This window comes from Dermacentor silvarum, chromosome 7 (genome assembly GCF_013339745.2).
Source record: "Dermacentor silvarum isolate Dsil-2018 chromosome 7, BIME_Dsil_1.4, whole genome shotgun sequence".
Classification (NCBI taxonomy): domain Eukaryota; kingdom Metazoa; phylum Arthropoda; class Arachnida; order Ixodida; family Ixodidae; genus Dermacentor; species Dermacentor silvarum.
In genome coordinates this window covers 24,490,976-24,504,422 of record NC_051160.1, presented here as the reverse complement: position 1 = coordinate 24,504,422, position 13,447 = coordinate 24,490,976, and the positions used below count along the sequence as shown (strand labels likewise).

The window sequence follows — 13,447 nt, the reverse complement described above, 5'->3', positions numbered from 1 at the left end:
GGTAGTAGAATTTTCATTCTTCTGTTAACGGATTCCTATGTGACACTTTAGATGAAGCGAGAAACGGTTTGTATATTTTTACGTGTAAAAACTATGCGGTAAAAAGCAGAGAAAGCCGTCGTTTTACACAGCGTATTCCATGGTAACCGTCACAAATGAAAGTACGTGGTAATAGTAATTATTATTAAACAATAAATATTATCACGAATACAACCTTTTATGAAAATCATCAGGCAACCAAGTGGCTATTGTACCAGGCGTCCGGCAAGCCATTGCGTATAGCCGACTATATCCTATCAACACAAAAATAACATTCTCGCTTGCACTTGCTGCATCAGTGAATCTGCGCATTCTTACAAACCGATGAGCTTTGATTTCAGTACACTTAATTGGCGGTAATCATATGCCACAGTAGTCCCTGTTCAACAAGTTCGAAACTGAGAATTGAGGCGCCCACTGTAAGTAAGTAGTAATGTAGCTAGCTCCTCTGTGGGAAGGCTTCAAGCAGATCATAATTGTTTTTGTGTATTACACAGCGTGAGTTTTTAGTTGCTGCAGCATGGAGGCCTAGGGTCAACTAATACGCCAAAGTCACACCGAGGGTGCCGAAAATGCAACTACCGCGCACAGAACAAATAGGCACTGCAGCGACGTGCATAGGTGGCATGCTTTTGTTTACTGCCTGTTTCTTTTTTTCAGTACAATATGTTCTTTTCATTTTGGCTTCGTACAATCTGCCCACTAAACTTTTTAGAATGCTTGTGTTCTGCATAGATCTCGTACAGAGCAGCACCTCTTCTATGTGACGCAACCACTTCGGCTCCCTTTTATCCTTCTCTACACAACCTCATAACCCGCTCACCTATAGTGAGGCATTGTGGCTACTGCACCACCCCCAAGAACGTAAGGTTCATCCTATGGGCGATATAATAACCATTCATTGCAATTTGTTTCCTACTGCAACCCTGTTTGCAAAGTTTTTAATGGAGTGCCATAAAAAAAGAAAACGCTAACTTACATGACGCTTTTTACAATGACAACGTTTGCAATACACGCAGTGTGTCCTTCCGAGTATTGCGGATATGTAATCACTACGTTGAAAATCTACACCTGTTAGAAGACCCACTATCCATCTTTTTGCTTAAGCTACTAATAATCAGTTTGTCAATGTGCGCAACATTGTAAACACGTAATTTTTTTCTTGCAATGAGCGCCTTGATATTTCGATGCCTACAGTTTTATCCTCTTCAGCCTACCACATTAAGTATACGACTGCAATTTTGATTGTTTCTTATGACACTTAGTTAGTCAATCCTTGCCATTTCCGTGTGAAAATCGCTCTCAATGCAGTATACAAAAGCATAGCAATATTGCGGTGTACTGAAGGGGTAAGCGATTGTTTGTGGTCGTTAATGAACATTGATTATCAATATTATAACTCTTACTAAAAGGTGATACATGTCAACACTGATATGTAGCATCTTTATCGCTATATTCTGTGCTTTTTGTTATTTGATGCTTTCGTACGTGTCTTTGAAAATGCTGAAGATGTTTAGTTATCATTTTGGAGCACAAGTTAGGCTCGAGAACTTGTCAACGTGATTTGCTGGCACTGTCAGGTTTCTGCCATACAAATCTTTCAAAGGCTTCGGCAAGCCTGGAAAGGAATACATGTAGCAAATAACTCGGAATAAGGGCAAATATTATTATTATTATTATTATTATTATTATTATTATTATTATTATTATTATTATTATTATTATTATTATTATTATTATTATTATTATTATTATTATTATTATTATAAGCGCAGTTAGAAGCATTACTAGTATCAGTAGTGAAAGCTGCAAATTGACTGCATATACGTTGCTGCCACGCAAACGATGCATTTACCGCTATTAGTTAGAAGTGGAAAGGGTCACGTTACATAGCTTCAGAGGTTCTGAAGCTACGTGCGTGGTGCTAAACCGTTTGATTTGATACAAGAGGAAAATGCTGTTGTACTCACCCATATAACCCATGCCCATGCCGCCCATGCCCATGCCCATGCCACCCATGCCGCCGTACATCATTCCTCCTCCCATCATTCCTCCTCCCATTGTTCCATGACCTGAAAAAAACAACATGGAGTGCTTCAGTATTAGAGGGTGCACGCAAAAAAGTTGTCGCAGTTTCACCTGAAAGGCGAAGCATCAATTGCGATAGCAAATTTGTAGAGAGCTATACGGAGTAATGATATTAGCTTTATCAGCTGTATAAACTTGGACATGCAGCAGTACCGGCAACGCGCAGAACTGTTGTCGACGCCGTCGGCGTTTTGCCCGCGTTCGCTCAAAATGCCTGCGGCGTTGGTGACTGTTGCCGGAGCCTCTGATATAAATAGGCACTTGGTGCCGCAGCTAAACGTCGCCTCCCTTCCCTCCCCCTCCCCCACGGCCTCTCGCGCGTCGGAAGAAGGTGCGTTTGCTCTACATATATGGTGATTGTAAAGGAGGAAAGAGACGCCTACTTCTGCAGCCCTTAAGGAAGCACGGCGCAGAACGCGCGTTCTTCGCCGTGCGTTCACTCTCCTTGAAAGAGCGCGTCCCTCGCGCCCTTTCACTCGCACATACAGCGTTCGGCGGCGCGCGGCGACGATTTCATCTGCATTGACGTCATACGGAACCACACGGCGACGGCGACGGCGACGGCGACGCCGACGGCGACGGCAACGGCGACGGCGACGCCGACGGCAGAAATCTGCTTTTGAGTGTCCATATAATTGCTATCGCAATAAAATGTTCATAAGTTTCACATATAGCGCAGTAGGAATACAGCAAGAGTAACTTATCGCAGAAACCCATCAATGCGGAATAATTTGCTTAAGCAGGTTGCATTACGCGCCAATGTTAACGCTTACACTCCTTCGTCAATAACCAAATCCAGTTCAGAATTTTTCAATGCCGATGCTGCTGTTGTGATGACGGCTTGCCTGGGAGAGCTCCGTTAGTTCTGTGACGTACTTTTTTTGCATGGACGAAAGCTTTGTAGGTTGTTGTGCCATGCGCATTTGTTCTTATAAGATACATCAGGACAAACAAAAGTTGTAGCAGTTTCACCTGAAAGGTGAAGCATCAATTGCGATAGCAAATTTGTAGAGAGATATACGGAGTAATGATATTAGCTTTATCAGCTGTATAAACTTGGACATGCAGCAGCACCGGCAACGCGCCGAACTGTTGTCGACGCCGTCGGCATTTTGCCCGCGTTCGCTCAAAATGCGTGCGGCGTTGGTGACTGTTGCCGGAGCCTCTGATATAAAAAAGTTGTCGCAGTTTCACCTGAAAGGTGAAGCATCAATTGCGATAGCAAATTTGTAGAGAGATATACGGAGTAATGATATTAGCTTTATCAGCTGTATAAACTTGGACATGCAGCAGCACCGGCAACGCGCCGAACTGTTGTCGACGCCGTCGGCATTTTGCCCGCGTTCGCTCAAAATGCGTGCGGCGTTGGTGACTGTTGCCGGAGCCTCTGATATAAATAGGCACTTGGTGCCGCAGCTAAACGTCGCCTCCCTTCCCTCCCCCTTCCCCCCCTCCCCCACGGCCTCTCGCGCATCGGAAGAAGGCGCGTTTGCTCTACATATATGGTGATTGTAAAGGAGGAAAGAGACGCCTACTTCTCCAGCCCTTAAGGAAGCACGGCGCAGAACGCGCGTTTGTTCTCCGCCGTGCGTTCACTCCCCGTGAAAGAGCGCGTCCCTCGCGCCCTTTCACTCGCACATACAGCGTTCGGCGGCGCGCGGCCACGATTTCATCTCCATTGACGTCATACGGAACCTCACGGCGACGGCGACGGCGACGCCGACGGCAGAAATCTGCTTTTGAGTGTCCATATAATTGCTATCGCAATAATAGGCACTTGGTGCCGCAGCTAAACGTCGCCTCCCTTCCCTCCCCCTTCCCCCCCTCCCCCACGGCCTCTCGCGCATCGGAAGAAGGCGCGTTTGCTCTACATATATGGTGATTGTAAAGGAGGAAAGAGACGCCTACTTCTGCAGCCCTTAAGGAAGCACGGCGCAGAACGCGCGTTTGTTCTCCGCCGTGCGTTCACTCCCCGTGAAAGAGCGCGTCCCTCGCGCCCTTTCACTCGCACATACAGCGTTCGGCGGCGCGCGGCCACGATTTCATCTCCATTGACGTCATACGGAACCTCACGGCGACGGCGACGGCGACGGCGACGGCGACGGCGACGCCGACGGCAGAAATCTGCTTTTGAGTGTCCATATAATTGCTATCGCAATAAAATGTGTTGTATTCAGATGGTTGGAACTTAACTTTTTATTTATTTATTCATTTATTTCACATAATTTCAAGGCCCGAAGGCGTTGCAGAAAGGGGTGGAGTCAAAAACAAAAAATAATGCAGTAAAAATACAAACAAAAAATATTAACAAATGGCATTCTAAACAGTGGTCTTCGAAAAGCTCTGTACCACCTACCTCCGCACCTCAAAATTGTGAAAGCTGTGTTATTAGTTTTTGTTTTTCTGTTTTGCATAAAAGAACTCAATGGTCCCCTGCAGGCTTACACCAGGCGCTTTCCCATTTTTCTGTTCAGTCTTAAGTGATGCCCTTCTATTTAAAACTGAGAAACAAGTAACAGACCTGACAATTTTCTGGGCAAATTCCCAGTAATTTTGTGCACACTTGTTTTTTTTGTTTTTTTGTTTTTTTACAGTTTGCATGAGATCACATTTTTATCGTTGGCGGAAGGTGTGTTTAAAGTTTTGATTACGGAATCAACTCTGGTGCAAAGCGTTTCAATTCATTCAAGTGGAAGCCTGCCTATCCTCAACAGAATGTAATGCTTCAGAATGTAACTTCAATATAGGAATGCTGCAGACTCGACACAGAAGAAGAAAGCTTTTCGTTTGGCAGATTACCTTAGCAGTGTTACGGGGAGATGTCGAAGAGGGTTTATATACAATATTTACAAGTGGCAGCTAGTGGCACCACAACAACAAAGATTGCGGGCCGGGATACAGCTCGTCCTCTTTCTCGTGTGCTATTCCACGTCTATTTCGTCCGCAGGATTGGTGCATGGCTCTTAACAGCAGAATTTAAAAACGAAATATGCGCGGAAGGTTGATGTAGTATAACAGAGTTACGCATGGCTTTAAAGGCATTGACGCACCGCAGCTCCAAAAGCGCCTCGGTTGCGTTTCCACCAATTAAAGATGGCACTGTCCGATGTTCTTTCCGGAAAGAAACGCTTCTCGGCATAAAGTGTCTAGCAAGCCTATTCTCGCTGTCCTTCAAAAGGAGTTTGACATAACTAGAGTGTACTAGATTGAGAGAGTGGGTCCAACGAGGGCTCTGCGCTGAGACATTTTTTATGGAAAATCCAGGTGGCGCCACCATCACTTTCTTCCGAATGAGTGGCCCCGCTCGCCGGCCGGACGCTTGTCGCATCGGAGACCCTACCGCAGCTGCATGGAGCTTTGACAGGCGGATACTCGGTGGCGGTAACACTGAGATTATTCCCCACCGATCTATTGTAAATAAAATGAAAAAAGATCGGCGGAAAGAACGCAAACGACGCAACAACCATGGTGCGTCGAGCAGACGACAGCTACTCAGCCCGCGAGCTCGCCTCAGCCAATGAGCGCTGCCTAAATAGCCGGAGCCAACGTTTATTGGCCGAAGATTCAGAAGAAGGCGACGGCAGTGCCGCCACATTATCCGTGTTTTTTGCTTCACCCTCGCCGCTTGCTAAGGCGTCCGCTGGACCCACTCCCCCATTCTAGTACACTCTAACATAACTATATTTCATCGCAATGGAAAGCTTATGAGCTCTAAAGCTACAGAGAATATAAGGGATCCTACACGAATCGTTTTAGCGAAATATATTGTTACGGTGCAACCACGAGTGGCACCAGTCAGAAAAAGACGATTGCGACATATCGGCTCCTGACTCCCAAATTCCGTCGCCCTCTTCAGGAACCTCCGATTCACTGGCTCTCACAGACGACCTTAGCAAGATGATCGCACCTGATCTTATTCCTGCACAAGCTGCTGACCTCCACCGTTTCTTGGAAACTGACCGCGACATTTCCGACCTTGACGGTCGCCCTTTAGCCCAGACATCGGTGGTCACCCATCGAACTTACACCGGAGACGCCAATCCGATATACGTCGCAGGCCGGGGGTTATGTTACGGCGCAACCAAGAGTGAAGCCAGTCAGAAGAGACGGTTTGACGTGTAGATGTAGAATTGGTCTCGCCAGCCATCTTATTTGTGTATCATAGAACATCTTGTAAATATTGTAAATACACCTTTATATGTGAGTTCCGCAACTTACCAATATGGAAATATGTAGCCTACATTTCATGTGGTTATACCCTTGTAGGTGTTTATTTGTTGAGCGACTATTTTTTCAACGGGACCCAATTGCAGTAAAGGTTGCACAATTTGTCTTTTGACATAGGAAATCTGGTGTGTCACAGCAACCACAAAAACGATGTCACACCTAATTAGACCGTAAATTATTTCGGCAAATACTGTTGGAAATTGCAAAATTGAAAAAAACGAAAGCAGTATCAATTTTATAACGCAGTTGCCTAGGAATAAAAGACGATATCGCACTTTTGTAAAATCCACCTAATATGACATTGAAAGTGGGCAAACTTGGTGCATTATCAACGGTGCCAATAATTTGTGACTAGGACTTTTGCAAAACCCTCGTAAACATTGTAAAGGTTTTCTGTAAGCTGTAAATTCATATATAAAATTTGTTCGCTTTAGAAGCTCTAACAAATTTAGATGACTAACCTGCATTATCTGTTTTTGTTTAAGAAAAACTGTTTTGTAAACTCTGTTTTTGAAATTGCTTAAGCTTACTAGTTTTTCGTTTAAGTTTGCCAATCATGCTTCCTAGAGTACATAGAATTTAACTATGCCTTTCCAATACCACAAATGTTATTCAATTTGATTCAACAGCTATCTAATAAAAGCGTTTCCGTGTTTTACATGTATTTTAATCGGGCAATCGGGGGCTTGTCCTGAGCAAAAGCTCCTTCCTAAACAATTTTTGTCAGTTAGCCTGACACGTTTGGAATTTTCAACACTTACTGATAAATTTATATCCAGCCCGATAGGCTTCTCAATTGAAAACAGACATTTCAGACCTCTTCAAAGACATAGGAACGAAAGTTCGTGCTTTGTCCTTGTTTTGATATTTCAACATAACAGCCTAAGAACGCTGCCAAGACGATTCCTCCACTGAAACTAGAAGCAAAATGTACTTTGTTAGGAGCTAAAAGGCACAACCACGTCTTTCTACCCAAACTCGAACTTCGCAAACATTTGTCTAGTAGCGCTCATTTCAGCGATCACACATTACAGCTGAGTTCACATTTGTAAGAAGCCAACTGCACTCACCCGCAGCTTCCGTTCCATTCTGCTCGTTTCCGGTCGTCGTTGAGTGACTGCTTCCACTGCCTGAATAAGTATACAAATACATATTTCTTACATGCTTGCGATAATAAAAAAGCATTCTAGGTTAGGTATACCTTAAAATCAGTGGCAAACAGCAATTAAAGCGGCGAAATAACTCTTGAAAATGCTCAGCGCTCTAGCTCTGGAGGTTTGCACCGAGACCTTTCACTTTCTGTATTGATTTTTTTTTTTATTTCTCCATTTTACTGCGCTGAGTGTGAAGTAAGAATTTCGGTGCACTTCGAAGGAACATTTGATCTGTTACCGGCGAAACAAACGTATGTCGTAACACCAAACAAAACAGAAAAGTATATTTCAGTGCAAACGTACAGATACATGCCTAGCGCGAAGCATAAGGTGGTCGTGGCGCATAGAATCTGCCTATGCACGCGTCTATTAACACTTACAGGCAAGCGCCTATAGATGGAGTAGCCTTCATAGAGTCTCAGTGGTGCCGTGTTTGTGTGAGTGTTTGCATGGAGGACAGAAAAAAAGGAAAGTGCCATAACAAGTGTCGACGCCAAAGAAGACAAGGTCGACGTGCATGGTGGTTGCAATGAATCGATGATTAGGTCCTGATAACGCATCCACAATAATATTAGTGCATTTAGGCGACACGGGCCTCGCGAGTTTCGGCCGTTTTATTGGCGTGCACGCTGGGGCGGTGCTTTAGGGCGGCGTGCTGGGATGGCGTGCACGCTGGGGCGAGCTCCGCAGGCGTTGGCGTTCTCACTATCCCGTCGAGCGCGCACAGCGTCGGCGCGCTTCCGTTAGCTCTCTTCAGCGTAGGCTGCTACCTTGCGACTCAGCAGCATGGCTGCAGTTACGAACCCCTCCCACACGATTAACTATAGCGCGCCGCGCTATAGGGCTGCTTGAAGGCTGGTGCGCCACTTTTGAGTTTGCGCGCGCTCATGAACGACAGCGCGCATGCGCACTAAGACCTGCCCGCAAGCCTAAGGCTCGGGCGAACGCCCTCGAACGGCCCAGCACTCCTCTGTCCGCAACTACAGTGCAATAGAAGGCGATAGTGTGTTCAGGGGCGGCACGCGCTATGCATTGCCGTGAGGCGGAAAGTGCGGAAAGGTGCGGCACTTGGATGTCAGCCCATGCGACAGCAGCGCCACCGCCAACATCGTCGCATAAGGTTTCGCGTTGCCCATTCCTGCTGCTGCTAGTTTTGCTGGATATTCGCCGCTAGCGTGTGCGTCGAATTTTGTGCTGAGTGATTTTTATTCGATAACAACTATATGGACATTATAGCGGCATAAAATAACATTATACGAATCACACAAATAATAAAAATAAAAGTAACATCTTTCTTATAATTTAGGAACAGTTAAGTATTTTCGCACCAAATTTAAAATACATTAAGTAAATGCCAGCTTCAAACAGCCTGGATAATTTCATTCAGTTTGCAAAAAAAAAAAGTCGCCGTTGCGCCCGAAAGGCGAAGAATCGATTGCGATAGCAAATTAGTGGACAGCAATACAAAGTAAGGACAGTAGTTTTATCGGCCGTATAAACTTGTAAACATAAGCACACTAACTAAATTAACAAGCATGCGGTCACGCGCGCACAAGCAAACATGAACGCATCTCACTCGATGACCACGGAAACTCGTAGCGAGAAAATTGAGCTTTGTGCCAGCACTCGTATCAATGCCATCTTAGCCGCGAAAACAGAGGGAGGGTGGACTCTGCCCCCGCCCTTGCGCGCGGGAGCCGCGACTGTCGGTTCACCGTCGCACGCTTTCACTCGCACATACAGCATACGGCGCGCGGCGACGATTTTTTCGCCCTTGGACTTTATACGGAACCTCACACCTCACGGCGACGGCGACGGCATAAATGCGCCTGGAGTGTCCATATAATTGCTACCGCAATAAAAAATAGCAGAAAGGGAATACACAATGGCAATTTATCACTACACACAAGCACTCCCGGCGCACAGCAAGTATCATATGCCTGTGTTACAACGTGTTCCGTGTTGACGCCAGCTGACGCGGTCAGTATTGGTCTCGAGCACGAATGGTCTCGAGTGCCCATATAACTGCTATCGCAATATTAACAAAGTTAGAGGAGGTAGCAGCTGAACACCTAGGTTTGCTGTACATCCCGCCTTAACGATGACTAAGATCCCGATTTCGGCGCCGACGACATAGTGTGAAACGCTCGTGACTCGCACATGAATTCTTCGACGCTAACGTCACCGGTTTTTGAGACCACGTGCTCATCTGCCCAGTCAGTTGCGACCGCCGAGATGCGGCGCTCTTTATTTTTATTGTTATTGGCGCCCACTTAGAAATGACGGCAGAACTGATCATAATTAACGATGCTACCAAGATTATTCTTCACATTGCAGCATTAATGGTTTCACTATGATTATTCCACACAGAGCAACTCAATAAAGCATAAATATCAAAATGATAATTTTTCTCTTTTTAGTGTTGTAAAGGAGCCATGGCAGCAAATTTTCGAGCTTGAATTGTGCGTTGCATGTTATTTCTTTCTTTCTCTTTCATTCGAGACAATTTCGTACAAATTGGCTCAGGAGGCACAACAAAAGGCCCGGAGAGAGCCTGACTAGGTTGTGCCACCCTGACAGCGTAAGCAGCAAATATTATTTAGATTACACATCATAGATTGCACATCAACAATATTATTTCGATTACACATCATAGGCCGACCCAGATGTAATAACATCAATGCAACTACAATGAGATATGGAGTTCCTTTTTGGAACGAGAATCAAAACCTAATACATATGCACACACATAATGAAGTAAAACTACATAATACACAATGAAATACAACCGCACACGTCACACAAGCTGGCAAAATATGAGTAAATTCGGTGTGGTGGTAGAAAAATTATATTTCCTTGTTTTTACAACACGATTAAACCCAACATCAGTCTAGCAACACCGGGGGATGACAAAATGAAACGGGACACCCAAATACGGCGTAATTAGATACCATTCAGGTATTCTCTTAAATCGCTTAACAAACAGCTTGCTTACGAATTTATCAACTGCAGATTACTCACTACTACCATCTGTATTAGGTTTGTGCATAATTTCAACTTTGTACTGCGACAATGCGACACCATCTGTGGAAATATGACATCCCCGTTTTCAGTGTTCAAAATATGGAATGGCCTATCACATTCACTTAAACAGTCATCATCTTTTAATGTATAGAAATTTCAATAGAAATGTTTTGTTTTGCGTAAATATAGTTTTATCACCGATAACGTGTTCTGCTGTACAGTTATGCTTTTTCATATATGTGCTTCTTTTTGTAATTGTCACTGAAAAAATGTATTGCATTTCAAGCGTTCACATGTTTTTCTGGGACTTTTTATTTAATTTCGCTGCAGTACGTACACATTTGGTGCACCATTTCTTCTTTTTTTTTTGCCTTCTTTTTGTTCGACCGAGGGTCGTGCTGCAGTCGTTGAATTTGGAACCCTCGTCTGCCTACTATCTGCACTTAATCATTCCTTGTTAAGCTGATAAGAAACCAGAACTGAACGGAAGTCGATCGCGAAGGCCACGCTTTCGTGTACTGCAAACACCGAAAACGATTGCAGGAGACGGAAATACGTCATGGCTACGATGTATCGTCTTTAAATGCGCGGCTCCGTGGTCTGCTGCAACTTTTTAACGTGAGAGCGAAGAAACTGCGGTCGCTGTTCAACGGCCACCTTTAAAAGTACAGTAAGATTTGCATTTCTAAATAATTAAAGAAGAAGCATACGGTGTTCCTAGTAGGCCATTTCTCTAAGAAAGGTGCTGCCAAAACAACCACATTGTATTTATTTTCCTTTTTTTTTCGTAAGCTGCCAGGTGTATTTCATCCAATCATTGCCAAACTTAAAAAAAGTGCTTAACACAGCATGTGCTGCTGTACATCCACCTTCTTTATTGTTTTTTGTCAAACATAACATATGCTTCTAGAAGATGAGATTTGTGTGAAAGTTTTAGAAAAGAACGGCGTAAACGATGAATGCTCGACATTCCATATACTGTGCATATTTATAGCATCTCAATAAAATGAATGCAGGTGTACATTGTAAAGTACACTGGGCCTATGTGTATGCTAGATGGGTGTGCTTGTTCTCGAGACACACATGATGGTTTTTTTTTTTTTTACCTGTATTACGACAAAATATTTTTTACTGACTACAAGAACTTCAGGGGACCATTGCAGATACAAAATATTGTTACGATGGGGCGCGTTTATTTAAAGATGAATTGATGAAAAGGGGAAAAGTGTTGCCCCGCCGACACCAAGGCGCTGCAAAGACAAGCGCACTTCGTCCTCTTCGTCTACCGACCTTGCTGTCGCTTTAGCGTTAAAATATATTAATGATTACATCAACATTGCTATTATTCCTACTTGCTGCCGACACAGATGACGATGCTCTTCTCTGTCAATAAAATAGCGAGCAGTGTTACAGTATATTTAGATAAAAAAAGAACATTGATATATATCTTATGAAGTTTTTAAAAAGACAGATACTTTATGCAGGATTTTATTACAAATTGCAAAATAGGTGGGACGAAACAGAATACAACAAACACGATATGTATACCTGTGCCAATCGAGATGAGTTATGCAATTAAAGTAGGGCAACCCACATTGGAGAGCCAGATGTAGACCCCATCTCTTGAAAGCTCAGAAATTTCTAACAAAAATATGGCCGAGCAAATCTTACAACAGAATTGCAATGCAAGAACCGACTGTCATTGGAGGAGATGCCACCAGTTTGCTGAATGTTTCAACTACCACTGAACCAAATGCTGAATGTTTTAGTCTTGAATGCCTACATTCTTCGCAAAATGTGACGTCTGTAGATCTGCATCAATAAGATATTTTCACGCGCACGCCTATGAAAGCAAGACTAAAGTCCGTCCCCGTTACTTGATGAAGTCAGGCTACACACTTCAATACTAAAAACACCTCCCAGCAAAGAATAGTTCCCACTAAAATGCTAATTTTGCTACCAGAATGTAATGCGGGCGCGCGAAAAGTTTGATTTGAATCATCGCTGCAAGAATTCGCTGCATTTTGCAAGCTCCAAAATATAGCATATATATTTGGGGACATACATCAGGTCTTGCTCCCAAAAGGCCCAGCGTACTTTATGAAGTACACTGTCGTATCGTTTCAAAGAATAAAGTGTCACTCATGAAACTTTGACGGTGTATTTATTGTCTGAAAATATCATCTGACCCAAAAATAATCGAATCTAAGAAGGCCGATTTTTCTTGGGTCTTAATGGATTAAGAAATTTATTTAGGGTCAAGTGTGTGTGTCCCTTCACGGCTTCGCTCGAAGGTTTGATTGAAAGCAGCACATACATATAGCGATGTGCCCGTAAATGTAATTAAAAGCACATGCATTGGCAGTATTGGCCCCGCAATACGCGAAGCTGGGAACAAAGGTACATAGTGCACAATTGTTCAAGCTGCGAAACACCACATCAAGATTATATTTCCTAAGGGGGCGGCAACTTCAACTCATCATCGTTACAATTTGGCCTCGTTGGTATGTCATTGTTAATATTATTTAAGTGCAGGTACATGCTGAAGAATAAGCAACAGTCATGACACTGCGCTCTGTCTGGACAATGTTTTTCTTCTTCACCATGTAGATTTTGCTGCAATGAAGCCCTTAGAAATGTCACTCACCCTCGTGCTTTGGTCCGGCATGTTGTGCAGGCTTGGCCGCAGTGCCTTGTGGGCCTAAAAATGTACACAAGTGGACTTAATGCAAACGCCACACATTTATGGGGCGTCGCACTCAACGTTATCCAAGCTGTTGTTTAATTCTTTTGTATGAATATCCATGTAAATAGTACACAAAAACTATTTTGGTGGCGGAAGATGACAGGTGTCCGAACACTCTATAGGTCTCATAACAGTACTTTGAATCAGTTTTTCTTTTTATGCTTAAAGC

At 43.9% G+C, this 13,447-nt stretch overlaps 1 protein-coding gene across 5 annotated transcripts in view; it reads right to left on the bottom strand.

The window, feature by feature from the left end:
- The window catches only part of LOC119458767 (keratin, type I cytoskeletal 9-like), a 54,562-nt gene that overhangs the window by 21,801 nt on the left and 19,314 nt on the right, over positions 1-13,447 (bottom strand). For all 5 annotated transcript variants that reach the window (XM_049670352.1, XM_049670354.1, XM_049670353.1 and 2 more), the window contains exons 6-8: positions 13,180-13,233; positions 7,425-7,484; positions 2,010-2,111 (exon numbers count right to left, since the gene is read on the bottom strand). In XM_049670352.1, coding sequence (XP_049526309.1) covers positions 2,010-2,111; positions 7,425-7,484; positions 13,180-13,233 — 216 coding nt within the window. The remainder of the gene's footprint in view (positions 1-2,009; positions 2,112-7,424; positions 7,485-13,179; positions 13,234-13,447) is intronic.